At 44.1% G+C, this 13,821-nt stretch overlaps 2 protein-coding genes across 6 annotated transcripts in view; one reads left to right on the top strand and one right to left on the bottom strand.

Annotated features, from left to right (window-relative positions):
- Positions 1 to 987, bottom strand: part of GAB1 (GRB2 associated binding protein 1) — a 116,280-nt gene extending 115,293 nt beyond the window's left edge. For 4 of the 5 annotated variants that reach the window (XM_036315400.1, XM_036315393.1, XM_036315395.1 and 1 more), the window contains exon 1: positions 760 to 910. Coding sequence is in view for 4 of the 5 variants with exons in the window: in XM_036315393.1 (XP_036171286.1) it covers positions 760 to 831 (72 nt within the window). In the remaining variant the exon portion in view is untranslated. Of the gene's footprint in view, positions 1 to 759 lie in introns of all 5 variants that reach the window. The other variant, XM_036315396.1, reaches the window with a different exon arrangement.
- LOC118657962 (translation initiation factor IF-2-like) lies at positions 830 to 4,717 on the top strand. Its single transcript, XM_036312731.1, has 2 exons — positions 830 to 2,660; positions 3,997 to 4,717. Exon 1 carries the CDS (start codon positions 830 to 832, stop codon positions 1,961 to 1,963), a length of 1,134 nt encoding a protein of 377 aa, XP_036168624.1. The 3' UTR covers positions 1,964 to 2,660; positions 3,997 to 4,717.
- Positions 4,718 to 13,821: the final 9,104 nt, after the last annotated feature.

Raw genomic sequence — 13,821 nt, 5'->3', positions numbered from 1 at the left:
ACACCATTTAAGCAACTCCGGTGGCCTGGGAAAAGACCACAGAAATCCTTACGAGCCTCAGCTGTCCCCTCCTGCGGGGCTCGACAGCGTGCCCCAGGCGCCCAAACACCAGCCACCAGGCTCCCCCCAGCGCCTTCCTCCCGCAGCAAACTGCCAAGGCGCTTGGGCCAAACTCCAAAGTCGCTGGATTCAAACCGCGAAAATGTGAACCCTGCTAAGCAAACGGTAGGGCGCGGAATCACTTCTCATTCTTTCTCCTTTTGCAGATTTGAGATACTTGTGTCTAATGCTAACTTCCCAGGTCCACAGCCCTCTTCCCGGAACCCACATCAGGAGAAAGCAAGAGGGTGTGCGGACCAGAGAGCTGGTGACTTATGACACCCTCTGCGGTTTTCCTGCTGCGGGGAATGTAGTACACAACAGCCCCCCGGCGATTCCATTGCAAATGTAAAGGAAGGAGAATGCTCTTCTCCCGGCCCTGCTAAAAGAAGTCATAAAAGTCAGCGGGCGTCTAGCTGGAAATCCCGGGCCCTCTTCTGGGCCGCTGGGGCCCGCAAAGCAAGGCGCCTGGAACCTGGACGAAGAGAGTTACCCAGCAAAGTGGAGGTCTGGGCGTGAGTGTACAGATCGGTCCCAAGGGGGCCGGGGGAAGGAGACGGGGACTAACCAGCCCCGCGCGCGGCCAGCGGCAGCCACCGGCGAGCGGCCGGGCAGAGGGGCCGGCGCTCAGGCTCGCGCAGCCCCTGGAGCTCTACTTACATAACGCTTCAACTTTTTCTCCGGGGGGGACTTGCGGAGCCATCCCGAGCAGACCACTTCGCCGCCGCTCATGGTGCGCGCTCCTCGGGCTCTGGCCCGGGCAGCCGAGGGGCAGGCTGGCGCGCTCCAGACACAGCCGACGCCGGCGGGCAGAGCGGCGCTGGGGACCTCGCGCTCCGGCTTTGCACCCCAGTCCGACGGGGTGGGCGGGGTGGGCTGGCTTCGCGGCGCGGCTCCGGGTCCGAGCCTCTTCTCCGCAGGTCGGCGGACGGGAACAGAAGCGGGCTGTGCCCCCGAGGCCGACACCTCGGGGCCGGGGCCGCCGCCCGTCCAGGGCACTTCGGCCTCCCTTCAGTGCGTCCGCCTCGCCGCCAGGCGCCCGGTCCCGCCGGCCCTCAGCCGCGATCGGGCTCCGCGGGACTCTGCCCCGGCGCCGAGCCGGGGCCTCGGTCCCCCTGCGCTCCGCCCCCTAAGGAGCACCTCCCCAGAGCGTTTTCCGAAGCGGACACTACGCTGCACGCGCGCACACCGACACACGCACGCTCTCACACACACACTCTCACACGCACACAATGCCCAGCGCGGCGCCCGCTCCGGCTCTCCCGCTCCCGGTTTCGGGTGCGCCCCGGGCGATCCTATTCCTCCCCCTCCCCGGGGGAGGGTGGGTCACTTCCCCGCACACCCGGGAAGCCGGGAGGAAAGGGGAAGCCGCGAGGGTCCCGTGGACAGCGGGCACAGGGCAGGTCCCGGGTCCGCGGCGAAGCGCGGGGCGTCGCCGGGCGGCGGGCGCTGGGCAGGGAGCGGGTCCCGCCGAAGGGTGGGTTCGCGCTCGCGGCCGCGGAGGAGGGCGGGGAGCGGCGGAGGAACGAGGCGCTCGGCTGCTCGGCTCCGGGGATGGGTCCCACTGTCCCGCGCCCTCGCGCTCCTCCCGCGCCGCCTCCCCCACCCGGGGCGCGCGGCAGGTTCTGAGCCGCCCGGCCCCCGGCCCGATCCCTCCCTCTCCCGGCCTCTGGGTTCCCTCTTCCTCCCTTTCCTCCTCCCCTTCCCACGTTCGGGCCGGCTCCGGTGTCAGCCCAGACTTTCTCTGAAACTCCGCCCGAGCGCTCCCAGCCAAAACAACAAGGGCTGGGGAGGAGGCGCCTGGCGGAGGAGGGAGCGAGCGAGGGAGGGAGCCGGCGCCCTCGCGGCACCCTGGGATTTGTAGTTCGGGAAGCTGGAGCGGGGTCCTCGGCCGCGGGGCGGCGGCGGCGGCTGAGCCCCCCGCCGGATCCTCGGGGGAAGGCGGCCGAGGCCGAGGCGAGCGCATCGCGGCCCAGGCTTGGGCGCTGGGTGGAGTGAGGAACGTTAGCGTGTTCTGTCGGGTTTGCAGTCTTGGAGCGTAGGGTTTGTTCGGAGTCTGTACTGTGCACGAGATCTGAAGTTTGCGGAGTTTTTTCTACTTGACAGCCTGCAAGGCAAGCCGGCCTTGAGGGAGGCTGCCCCGGAAACCGGAGGGCAGGGACCGGGAGGGCAGGGCGCGGGGATGAGCGCCATTGATACCGGCCTGGAGGGGCGAACCCCCCGGGCTCGAGTTGGATGGTCCCCGGAGCAGCCCTGCCAGTGTGCTGGGAACGCACGGGATATGGTGGGGCCAAAGGATTTGATCCGAGTCTGTCTTTGGGACAGTTGAAAGCCTCACGCTGTCTCTTTGTTCCCAGTTTCTTCTGCTGGACTGTATTTGTTTAAAAATCGACTCCTGAGATGTTGGACTAGAAAAGGGAAACTTACTGGATGTTCTATGTGCCTACTTGTGTGTGTTTTACAATGATGGTACCTGATCCTGGGTTTAACACGATCCTGTAACAGAAATAGCTTTTCAAACGTATTTATGAAAGACAAAGCCCTAAAAGAAAATGTAGAAGGTAATATAATAGATAAAACTGCTATAAGTATTAGGAAATAAGTGAATATTTCTGGAAACAATTATCTTAGGCATTTTCTTATTAACACGTTCATATCCAGGAGTTCCTCTGAGTTTGAAAATGTACAATTATAGCAGGAAATTAGATGCTGGGGGTGGTGTCATACAAAGGTCCCTGAGCTAACTGAGATAACATTCCGATGGTGACATAGGATAGTAAGCAAATATAAGGTCTACAATGTAGTACAGATTGTGAAAAATATGCCCTGGGGAAATAAACACAGTAAATTGAAAGGATGAAGAAGTAGGACTAGGTCAGATAGAAAAGAGGGAAGTATTCCTCGAAGAGGCATTTAGCCAGATATTTGAAAGATGTAAGGGAAGAGAAGCAGACTTGTGTTGAGGAAGAATAAAAGGCATAACCACAAGGATGACTGCAAAAGAAAGAAGAAGCAAGGGGGTTTGTTGTAAAGGCTTTTTAGAAAACAAGTGAGGGTAATTTTTATGGGAGCTGATAAACCAAAGCAATTCTTTTCAAGTAGGTGAATACAAATTTGCCACAAGTTGTCCAAATGAAAATATGTCATCAAATTTGTTTGGGTTTTTTTGCTTATTATCCCATAAGTAATGTGTCAGCACACTGAATCAAAAGTATTTATAATTAGCATTAGTAAGATTAGTCCATTGTTGGGTAGTTCACTGTTGGCTTTCAAAAATTTACCACTCTCTCACTCCTGCTATAAAATTCATTTCAATGAAAAATTGTAATATATCTTATATGTTTAGCTTTTGGAAGTTCCAATATATATTTTTAATATTTCAAATAAGCGATTCAATCATCTCATTTCTATATAAGAAATCTTTAAGTATTTTTCCTATTGACTGTTGTTTTAGATTAGTATTTCTAGAGCTCTAATAAAAGTTGAGGAGAGGTTGAAAATAGATATGTTTCTATGTATGTATTTTAGAAAGGAAATTTGCATTATTTTTACATTACATGCCATTTTAGATTTTATACCTTTATACTGTAAAAAGATGCTAGTGCCCGGCTGGTGTGGCTCAGTGGTTGCCCATCAACCTATGAACTTGGAGGTCACGGTTCAATTGCAGTCAGGGCATATGTCCAGACTGCGGGCTCAATTCCCAGTGTGGGGCGTGCAGGAGGCAGCTGATCAATGATTCTCTCTCATCATTGATGTTTCTATCTCTCTCTCTCACTTCCTCTCTGAAATCAATACAAAATATGTATATATTTTTAAAAGGTATGCTGGAAAAACCTATTAAATATAAGTACCTTAAATTTCATTTATACAACAAATATTTATGGAATGTCCTAGGATGATCAAGTCCCTGAAGACCCCAGATACTGTAGGGAGGAAAAACCCGACCTGTTCTGGGACTACTCTGTCCTGCAGAAAAACACCATACAGGTGATTAACCCCTTAACTTTCACAATACAGTGAATAAGTAATGTGAAAGAAAACAGAGTCTAATTTGGCTGTATACCAGGAAGGAGAATGGACAGGTTGGGAAAGACTTCCTTTGGGAAAGATTTTATATTGTGGTCCTCAGGATGAGTAGAAGTTGGCCTGGCCAAATAGTGGAGAAGAGTATTTCAGATAGAAGAGAAACTATGCAAGTCCTCAGGCTGGAAGTGAAACCCAAAATGGGGGATGTTGAGTCCGAATGAAGTCACGGACTAAAACAGCCGGATCGAGGTTTATTGGGAGAAGCCAGTCCTGGAAAAGGTGTAGCTGGGTTTCCGGAGCAGCCCAGCGTCCAGAACTTCCTTTTCCTGTTACAGTCAATAGTAGTTCAGCATCCAAGCTAATTGAAGTCCACTATGTGTGGAGGTCCATATGGCCATAAGCCATATGAGCAACGTTCCCATACCACAGGAAGAAACATCAGGAACCCAGTGCAGGTAGGGGAGAAGAGAGAGGGCGAAAGGAAGCGCTAGCCTTTTAATTCAGGGAGTGGAGACAGCTCCTGACTGGTTATCTGCATGCTGTCTGTCTTAGCAATATCCAAACATTTTAAAGTTCATGTCTCTTCCCTAACCAGTTTGGCTCAGTGGATAGAGCGTCATCCTGAAGGATCCAAGGTTCGATTCCGGTCAAGGGCAGCTGATTGATGTTCCTCTCTCATTGATGTTTCAAACTCTCTATCCCTCTCCCTTCCTCTCTGTAAAAAAATCAATAAAATATATTTTAAAATAAAATAAAGTTCATGTCTCTTATGTGCACCCTTTCTTCCCTGCCTAGTTGGGGTGTCTTAGTAACTCCACCTAGTTGGGTTCTTGGGTTTTACTTTCCCTTCCCGTGATCCCTCCCCTATCTGCCTAGCTTTCTTCTGTCTCTTCAGAAGGAGCAACCAAGTACTGAATGAAGGCAGCAGTGAGGCGAGGGAGAGGGTCACTGGGTGACAGGCAGAGGTTCTAGAGGCAGAATGTGCCAGGGAAAGAATGTGCAGATCCATGGAGATCATCTCAGAGTTCAGACATTTCCTTAGCGCAAATGGCCATGTTATCTCCAGTGACTTTCAAATACTCACCCATATGGCCTTAACATTTACCTCTAGCATCCCACTTTATATATTTTCTAACTTGATTTTTTAAGTTCTTCCTAAGTGATCTTTCTTCTCAACAGCTTTTGTAGCCTGTTGATGCCTCCATTTTCTCATGATCCATCAGACCTCTTCTTTCTTTATTCTCCCTCTTATCCAGTTTAAATTTTATGGTCCACACTTTTACTACATGCTCCCAATTCACAAAACCCCAACTCTGAATGAACCCCACTCCATGTTCTTCTGCATCCCTGCAGCCAAGTGATGTTGGAACAAGTTATACAAAAGGATGCGTGATCCACTAAATATTCATGTTTAATGACCTCAAATAGATCCTCAGCTATCTGCAGGGGCAGATCTTGGTTTTCTGGAGCTTATATGGTTTGGGGAGTCCTTTTAAAGAAAAAGAATATTCAATCACAAATATAAAATTAGGGTGAATATGTATTTAGAATGAGAAAATAACAAGTTACTGGAGCCTTGGAGATATCTGGACAGTCTACTCTCTGCAATAACTTTCTTTTTTTAAATAACAGCTTTATTGAGATTTAATTCACATATCATAAAATTCACATTTTTCAAGTGCACAATTTCGTGGTTTTTAGTATATTTACAAAATTCTTCATCTTCAACACCAGTTAATATCAGAATATTTCATTGTCCCAAATAGAAACCCCATTTGCATTTGTAGTCACTCCCCAACTCCCCATCCCCCTCTGCCCCCAACAACCACTAATCTTTCTGTTTCTATGGGATTTGCCTCTTTTGATCACTTCATATAAATGGAATCATACAGTTTGTGACCTTTTGTGATTGTTTTTTTTCACTTTTTGTCAAGGTTTATTCATGTTGTGGCATGTATCAGTACTTCATTCCTAGTGTTAAAGAATATTCCATTGTGTGGATATATCACATTTTGTTTATTCATCTATCAGTTGATGAACATTTGGATTGTTTTGACTTTCTGGCTATTATGAATAACTAGTGGTCTGGTGCACGAAATTCATACATATTAAAAGGGAATTAATTAGAGGAAATATTTTAATATTGCTATTTTCCCTTTATAATAGAAGTGTCAGAGATGAAAGAAAATTAGTAAAGTGTATATGAAAATCTTCCTCCTGTTAGAGTCTGGGGTGCACCACGAGACCCAGAGTCAAGTCCCCACCCACACGTGTGCACCTCGAAATCGCGCGAGACCCAGACCCAGCCGGCCCCACCCCCACTGGGTGAGATCCAGACCCAGCCGGCCCCCCCATCAAGCCCCACCAGGCAGGATACAGCCTCAGGTCCCCCGTCAAGCCCCGCTGGGTGGGGGGCGCAGCCTCAGGTCCCCTGGCCCGGCGCTGGGGTGGGGAGCACGCCTGAGGTCCCCCGCCCCGGCCCAGCACCACGCAGCCTCAGGTTCCTGCTGATCGCTCATTATGGCTTGTTACGGGAACCCCGCCTCTGCTGTGGGCACAGCCATCTTGTGATGACATGATGGAGTGAAGGTCAATTTGCATATTACATCTTTATTATATAGGATGCTTACAATAACCCTCAAACCTTCTTCAGATTTCTCAAATTTTCAAACTCCCCACCTTCCCCATCAACTGGTCATCTTTCTTATAGCTTTACCAGAAAACCAACATGCTCAAATGGAAACTCCTTTGACCTTTAGCCTTCAAACATCAAACCTGCAAACCTACATACTATCTTCACTCCTTCTCTCCCTCCTTCCTACAGCAAATAGAGGACATTGCTTTCCTCCTATGAAAGGCCAATCACTCCACCTATGCTTTAGATTTCATCCCATTGCACCTTCTCAAGAACCTTACCCTTGCCCTGGCCAGTTTAGCTCAGTGGATAGAGCAACAGCCTGTGGACTGAAGGGTCCAAGGTTTGATTCTGGTCAAGGGCATATGCCCGGGTTGCAGACTCAATCCCCAGTGGGGGGTCTGCAAAAGGCAGCCGATCAATGATTCTCTCTCATCATTGATGTTTCTCTCTCTCCCTCTCCCTTCCTCTTTGAAATCAATAAAATATATATATATATATATATATATATATATATATATATATATATATATATCTTACCCTACAAATGATCTCTTATTTCTATGCCTACTCTACTCTCAATGTAATTATTTCCGTCACCTTTATGTGTGTGTGTTCCAATAAAACTTTATTTATAAAAAGTGATGAGCCAGATTTGGCTAAGGGCTATAGTTTGCCAAATTTTGGTTTACACCACCATAATCTGATTGTGTGTAATTCACAAATGCACCACATTTTAAAAAAATGGAAGCGAACCATTGTGATGCCTTTTAAAGTAGCTGTTGTGAGGAGGAATCTCATATGAAGTTGCTGATAACATGCAGTTGCAGATTATTTAATTCTTCCCTAATGGTAGCATTATTCTTCTAAATAAACTACCAAATAATGAAAATGAAAGTTGGCTGCATTGTATATGACAAAAGGATTATAGGCAACAGATTACAGTTCTTTTCAGTTTTAATTTAAAATAAATTAAATGATCCATAACATTTTAAACATATACCTCTATTGTTAAAAGTATCATTTTCAACGTATGCTCATCTCTTCTGCTAAAACAAACCATGTGAAAACTCCTGACATTTATATTCCTTTTCAGCTTTTTACTGTTCTTTCACATCCAGACCATAGTTTCTATTCCTAGTTCATCTTCCATCCCTTCTCCATCTGTCTCATTCTGGATACCATCCCAATTTCTCTCTATACTTGCCAAGGTCAGAACTCTCTGTACTTTGCCCAGGCGGTATGGCTCAGTGTTTGAGCGTGGACCCAGGAAGCAAGAGGTCACTAGGTGGGTTTTGGGCTCGATCCACAGTAGGGATCCTGCAGGAAGCAGCTGATTGATGTTTCTCTCATATCAATGTTTCTTTTTCTTTTTTTAAAAAAAACATTTTTTAATTGATTTCAGAGTGAAAAGGAGAGGGAGAGAGAGAGAGAAACATCAAGGATGAGAGAGAATCATTGATCTGCTGCCTCCTGCACGCCCCACACTGGGGATCAAGCCCCTCAACCTGGGCATGTGCCCTGACTGGGAATTGAACCGTGATCTCCTGGTTCATAGGTCGGTGCTCAACCACTGAGCAACACCAGCCGGGCTCTCCCATCGATGTTTCTATCTCTCTATCCCTCTCCCTTTCTCTCTCTGAAAAAATCAATAAAAACTTTTTTTAAAAAAACGGTCTTACTCTTGGTCTCTTAGACATTGTGGAATGCTGAATCTGAGCCTGCAGGTTCCTCGGCAGGCTCTTCTTTTACTGGCCTTAGCATTCTGAGGTCTAGCCCACCTCTCTTCTCATTCTGTACTTTCTCACATATAGTGAGATCTTGACTCTGTCTATATATAGACACTTCACTAACTTCTATCCCCAGCCTAGTTCTCTCTCCTGAGCAACTAACTTATAAATCCAATTGCCCTCTTTTTATGCCACTTGGTTCTATAGAATCAACAAAATTAGAATCATGCTCTCCTCCCCAGCTCTCAGATCAGAGCTCTGGAGATCCCCACTCAAGTGGTCCCTTCAAGTCTTCAGCGGAATATTGCTCAGCAGAAGCAGGTGAAGAAACTACTTAAAAATGGGGAAAGAGCCACCGGGAAGGATTACAAGGACAAATCACTGGAGAATCACACAGGGTAGAAATAGTTCCTGTTCTCCCAGCCAGAATGAAAAACATCATCATTCACAAAGCACTATAAAGTACTTTTGTCTCAATAGTGTGACAAAATTAGCCCTAGACTAAATGCTGTTGTGGTCTTTCCTAAGAAAACTTAACAGCAACACCCAAAAAGATCAAGCTGTTTCCAAGTAACTTAACCATTTCCTAAACAGGAGCTCAGTATATTTATAGGGAAACAAAAATACCCAATGCCCAGCAAAATAAAATGTGCAATGTTTGACACCCAATCAGAAATTTAAAGGGAACAGGTAAGTATGACCCAAAATGAGGAGAAAAATCAATTGAAGCCAGCCCAGAAATGACACAGATGAGAAAATTAGTTAACAAAATTAGAACAGTTGTTTTAACTATATATCCCATGTTCAAAAAACTAGAGGAATGACTAGAGGAAGCAGAGATATGAAAAATATTACAAAGACCTAAATGAAACTTCTAGAGATGAAAAAAACAAGGAATGACATGAAAAAATACTATATGCAATTAACAACAAATTAGGCAGTGCAGAAGAAAAGATTACTGAATTTGAACATATAACAATATGAAACAGAGAACAAAAGATTGAAAATAATGAACAGAGCATCAATAAAAATGTGCTCACTTTTAGTGGCCCAATATTCATGTAACTGTACCCAATAAATGGCTTACAATGCAACTTAAAAAAAATATTCATGTAACTGGAGTCTCCAAAGGAGGGGTGGGGCATAGAAAAATATTTGAAGAGATAATAGCCAAAAGTTATCCAAATTTGTTGCAACTATAAATCTATACATTCAAGACACAACATTACTGGGATAAGATATACTGAGCTCGTAAATCACAAGACAATATCATTAAGTTGTCAGTTTTCCCTCAGTTTGATCTATAAATTCAACACAATTCCAATCAATTCTTAAGCAAGCTTTTTTTTTTTAAATTGGTAAAATAATTCTAAAAGTTATATGGAAATGCATGCAAAGGACTTAAGCTAACTAAAAACAACAAAGTTAAATAACTTATATGATCTGACTTCAAGAGGCATATAAAGCCACTATAATAAAGACAGTGTAGTATTGATATCAAGGTAGACAAATGGATTGATGGAACAGAATAGAGAGTCCAGAAATAGACTCACACTTATATGGTCAATTGATTTTTGACAGAGGTGCACAGGCAATTCGAAGAAGAAAGAGTGGTCGTTTCAATAATTGATGCCAAAGCAATTGGATAGCAAAACTCTAAAACAAGACAAAACAAAACAAAAACAAAAAAACAACTTCTATGCACACTGCAGCACCAGCACGAATGCACTCACAATGGATCATAGACCTACATGTAAAATCCAATAGAAATAAAACTTCTGGAAGAAAACAGGAGAAAATCTATGTGACTCTGACTTAGGTAAAGATCTTTTAAATATGACACCCAAAGTATAACCCATGAAAGAAAAAAAAAAAGATAAATTGGACTTTATCAAAATTAAGACTCTCTACTGTTTGAAAGGCACTGTTGGGGGTGAAAAGAGAAGCCACAAACTGGGAGGCCATATTTCCAAATAAAATTTTTGATATAGGACTTGTATCCAGGTAATATAAAGAACTATCAGAACACAATAATAGGAAAATAACCTAATTAAAATGGGCAGAAGAATTGTACAAGTGAACATTTATGATTTGTTCATATTTCTGCATTTATGTTATACTTCAATTTTTAAAAAGCTTATTTATTATAAAAAAACAATTATATATACATTTGTCATGGTGCAGAATTTTGTGACATCTTGGCTCTGTTTCAGAATAAAGTCTCGGCCACTTTTATTTTGGGAGATGAATCCTTTTCCAGGTGGTAAAAAAATTTTCTCAGAAGTTTCTCAGAAAGCTGTTTATTATTTTTATAAGTGAAGGATGTGCCTATTTTAGCTTCAAAGACATCAGCAACCTCTTCCAGACAGGAAATTGCTAGGGAAATGAAACTAGATTGTTCAGAACGTTAAAGCAGTTAGATTCTAACGGTGTGGTGCCTTGGTGTGCTAGCCAATTCGCCTGATCCGCTCCACTGCTTCTTCCCTTCTCAAGCGCACCAGTGTGGATCCTTTGGTCAGAGTTGCATTCTTTAATGCTATTGTCTCTGGTGATACCACTTGACATATGGGAAAACAATTGATTAGCTGTTCCAAGCCAATTGGATTCACTCTTAAAGAATTTGAGACAGAGACTCTAATTGGTTAGTGATGGGCCGTGGAGCTGGGAGGTCTTAAAGTTCTCCTATAAGGAGAAATGAGATGTCTGCTGAAGGAAAGAGAGTTGAATGTTCAGAAAATACCAGAAAGGCAGAGACAATACTGGTTTCAACCTCTGGAATTCTTGCCCTTGGGATCCATGAGATCCCATGCATTAAATAAAAACTTCTCTTTTTATTTTATTGTTTAAAAAATATTTTTATTGATTTTTAGAGAGAAAGGAAGAGGGAGAGAGAGATAGAACATCAATGATGAGAGAGAATCTTTGATCGGCTGCCTCCTGCACGCCCCACACTGTGGATCAAGCCTGTAACGCAGGCATGTGCCCTGACCAGGAATCAAACCGTAACCTCCGGGTTCATAGATTGATGTTCAACAACTGAGCCACACTGGCCGGGTGAAACCTCCCTTTTAATTTAATGTAACCTGGGTGGTTTCTACTCTTTGCACCCAAATAATTCCTGTCTTAAAAAAAAAAAAAAAAGGCAAGTAAAAAAATCGAAGTAAAAATCTGGGTTACAGTGGAAGAAGGGAAGAATCCTATCATGTAGAATCTTAGGTTTGCAATAAAACTTTGAAGTTTTCAAACCAAACTTTTCCCCCATTTCAAAAATTTATTTTGTGAGTTAGCCACTTTATCTTTGCTTGACCATTTCAAATCTTTTTTCCCTCCTCCCTGCTTTTCTTCTTTTCTTCCCTCAGCAAATTATTAGCCAGGCACTGTTCTGGATGCTTAGGATTAAGCAAACCAGACAGAAAAATCAAAGACAAAATCCTCTGCCTTCATGGAGCTTATATTCAAGTACGGAGAAACAGATAATAGAAAAGAGCATAAGTAGCTTATATAGTATGTTAAAAGGTGATAAGTCCTCTGAGCAAAAAAGAAAGTGAGTAGGGTAAGGAGCGTGGAGAGTAACAGTGGTGATGGGGTAGGGGAAATGCAAGTTAAAACAGGGTGGGCCTCACTGGGAGCATGCCATTTGCAGAGACTTAAGGAGGTGATGGAATTTAAGGAACTGAGGAATCAGACTGAGTTGGAGGGAAAGTTGTAGGAGATGATGAGGGGAAGTATAACAGGGCCAGTTCATGTGGCGCCTCGTAGGCCAATGCAAGGACTGTAGCCATTACGCTCAGTGAGCTGGGGAGCCATCCCGAGGTTCTGAGCAGAGAGACATACTGTGATTTATGTTTTACCACAACTGGCTCCTAGCGTGAGAACAGATTACAGAAGGGAAAGGAAGGATAGATTCAGAGACCTTGCGATTATCCCACGCCATTGAGTCAAAATCTGTGTTCTTGTCAATTTCATACATTATTCTAAACTCAGTCTAAAGTATTTGAAAACTTAATTACTTTTGCTTTTGAAAAATGCTTTATTGGACTATAAAACTAGCCGTATATGTTCCTGGTAGGATAGTTGAAAAATACAGGAAAAAGTAAGAACCATCCATTATACCATCTCTAAAGAAACACATTTTCAGTTTTATATAGCATTCTAATGTTTTTATTATACATCCATTTACATATTTTAATACCCTTCTCCAACAATTCTTTAGCTATTTGAAAGCAGATATTTGTATTTTCTCCTCTGAGTATTTTATTTTCTAGGCCAGGGTTTCTTATTTAGGGATTCATGGGTATATTCCAAGATTTTAGGAACCTCTTGAAAACATAAACAGAATTGTGTGGTTTTGTGTAAAGAAAAACATAAATTTCACTCAGCCAAAATCACTCAGTGGTTGAGCGTTGACCTATGAACCAGGTCAGGGCACATGCCCAGGTTGCAGGCTCAATCCCCAGTAGGAGGCATACAGGAGGCAGCTGATCAATGATTATCTCTCATCATTGATGTTTCTATCTCTCTCCATCTCCCTTCCTCTCTAAAATCAATAAAAATATATTAAAAAATAAAATAAAAGGCTTCTAGCAAAAAAAAATTATAAAAAAAGAAAAACATAAGTTTCCCCAACTTTTCAAAGGGGCCTGTGACATCAAAGAAAGTTAAGAAACTGCTACAAAACTTTTTGGGTACTTATTTGCACAGAATGATTCATTAATCATTTCCATCTTAATTCATAGGGGTGGATTTCTAGCAGCCATATTTGCCTAAACTTCTCCATTCACTCGGTCACTGTTGATAGGGATAGTAGGCACTCGACCCATTCTACACTAAGCAGATTTCTTTCTACCGGGGACCTGGATCTGGGATCATGAGAAAGCCAGTTTCTGTCAAGTGGACTAGGGGTTAGAGAAAGCTGACGCACACAGAGAGAATAATGAAGAAGAAGGAAGAAGCAGAGACCCAGTGACAGTCCATGTCCTCGCTCTAACCCTTGGATCCTGAGGCACTCCTGTTTCCAGGGGTGATATTCAAGATTTTTAAAGCCAGTACTCTATATGAGTTCACTCATATGTGCAATCAAATGAACAAGATAAACTAACAAAGAAAATAGAAACAGACTCATAGGTAGAGAACAAATTGACAGCTGTCAGAGGGGCTGGGGGTTGCGGGGCTGGGTGTAAAAGGTGAAAGGATTAAGGAAAACAAACAAACCCAAAACTCATAGACACAGGCAATCACATAGTGATTACCAGAAGGAATGGCGGGGGGGGGGGGGGGGGGAGGTAGAAGAGGATCAAGCGGGGATAAGTGGTGGTAGAAGGAGACTTG

The sequence above is a fragment of the Myotis myotis genome, unplaced genomic scaffold (assembly GCF_014108235.1).
Source record: "Myotis myotis isolate mMyoMyo1 unplaced genomic scaffold, mMyoMyo1.p scaffold_m19_p_6, whole genome shotgun sequence".
NCBI classification, from domain to species: Eukaryota; Metazoa; Chordata; class Mammalia; order Chiroptera; family Vespertilionidae; genus Myotis; species Myotis myotis.
The sequence above is the reverse complement of the archived record's forward strand: the minus strand, read 5'-3'. Positions and strand labels throughout refer to the sequence as shown.

Bases quoted from the DNA above. Each gene is read 5' to 3' on its own strand.
- LOC118657962 (XM_036312731.1), top strand. From the start codon at position 830: ATGGTGCGCGCTCCTCGGGCTCTGGCCCGGGCAGCCGAGGGGCAGGCT.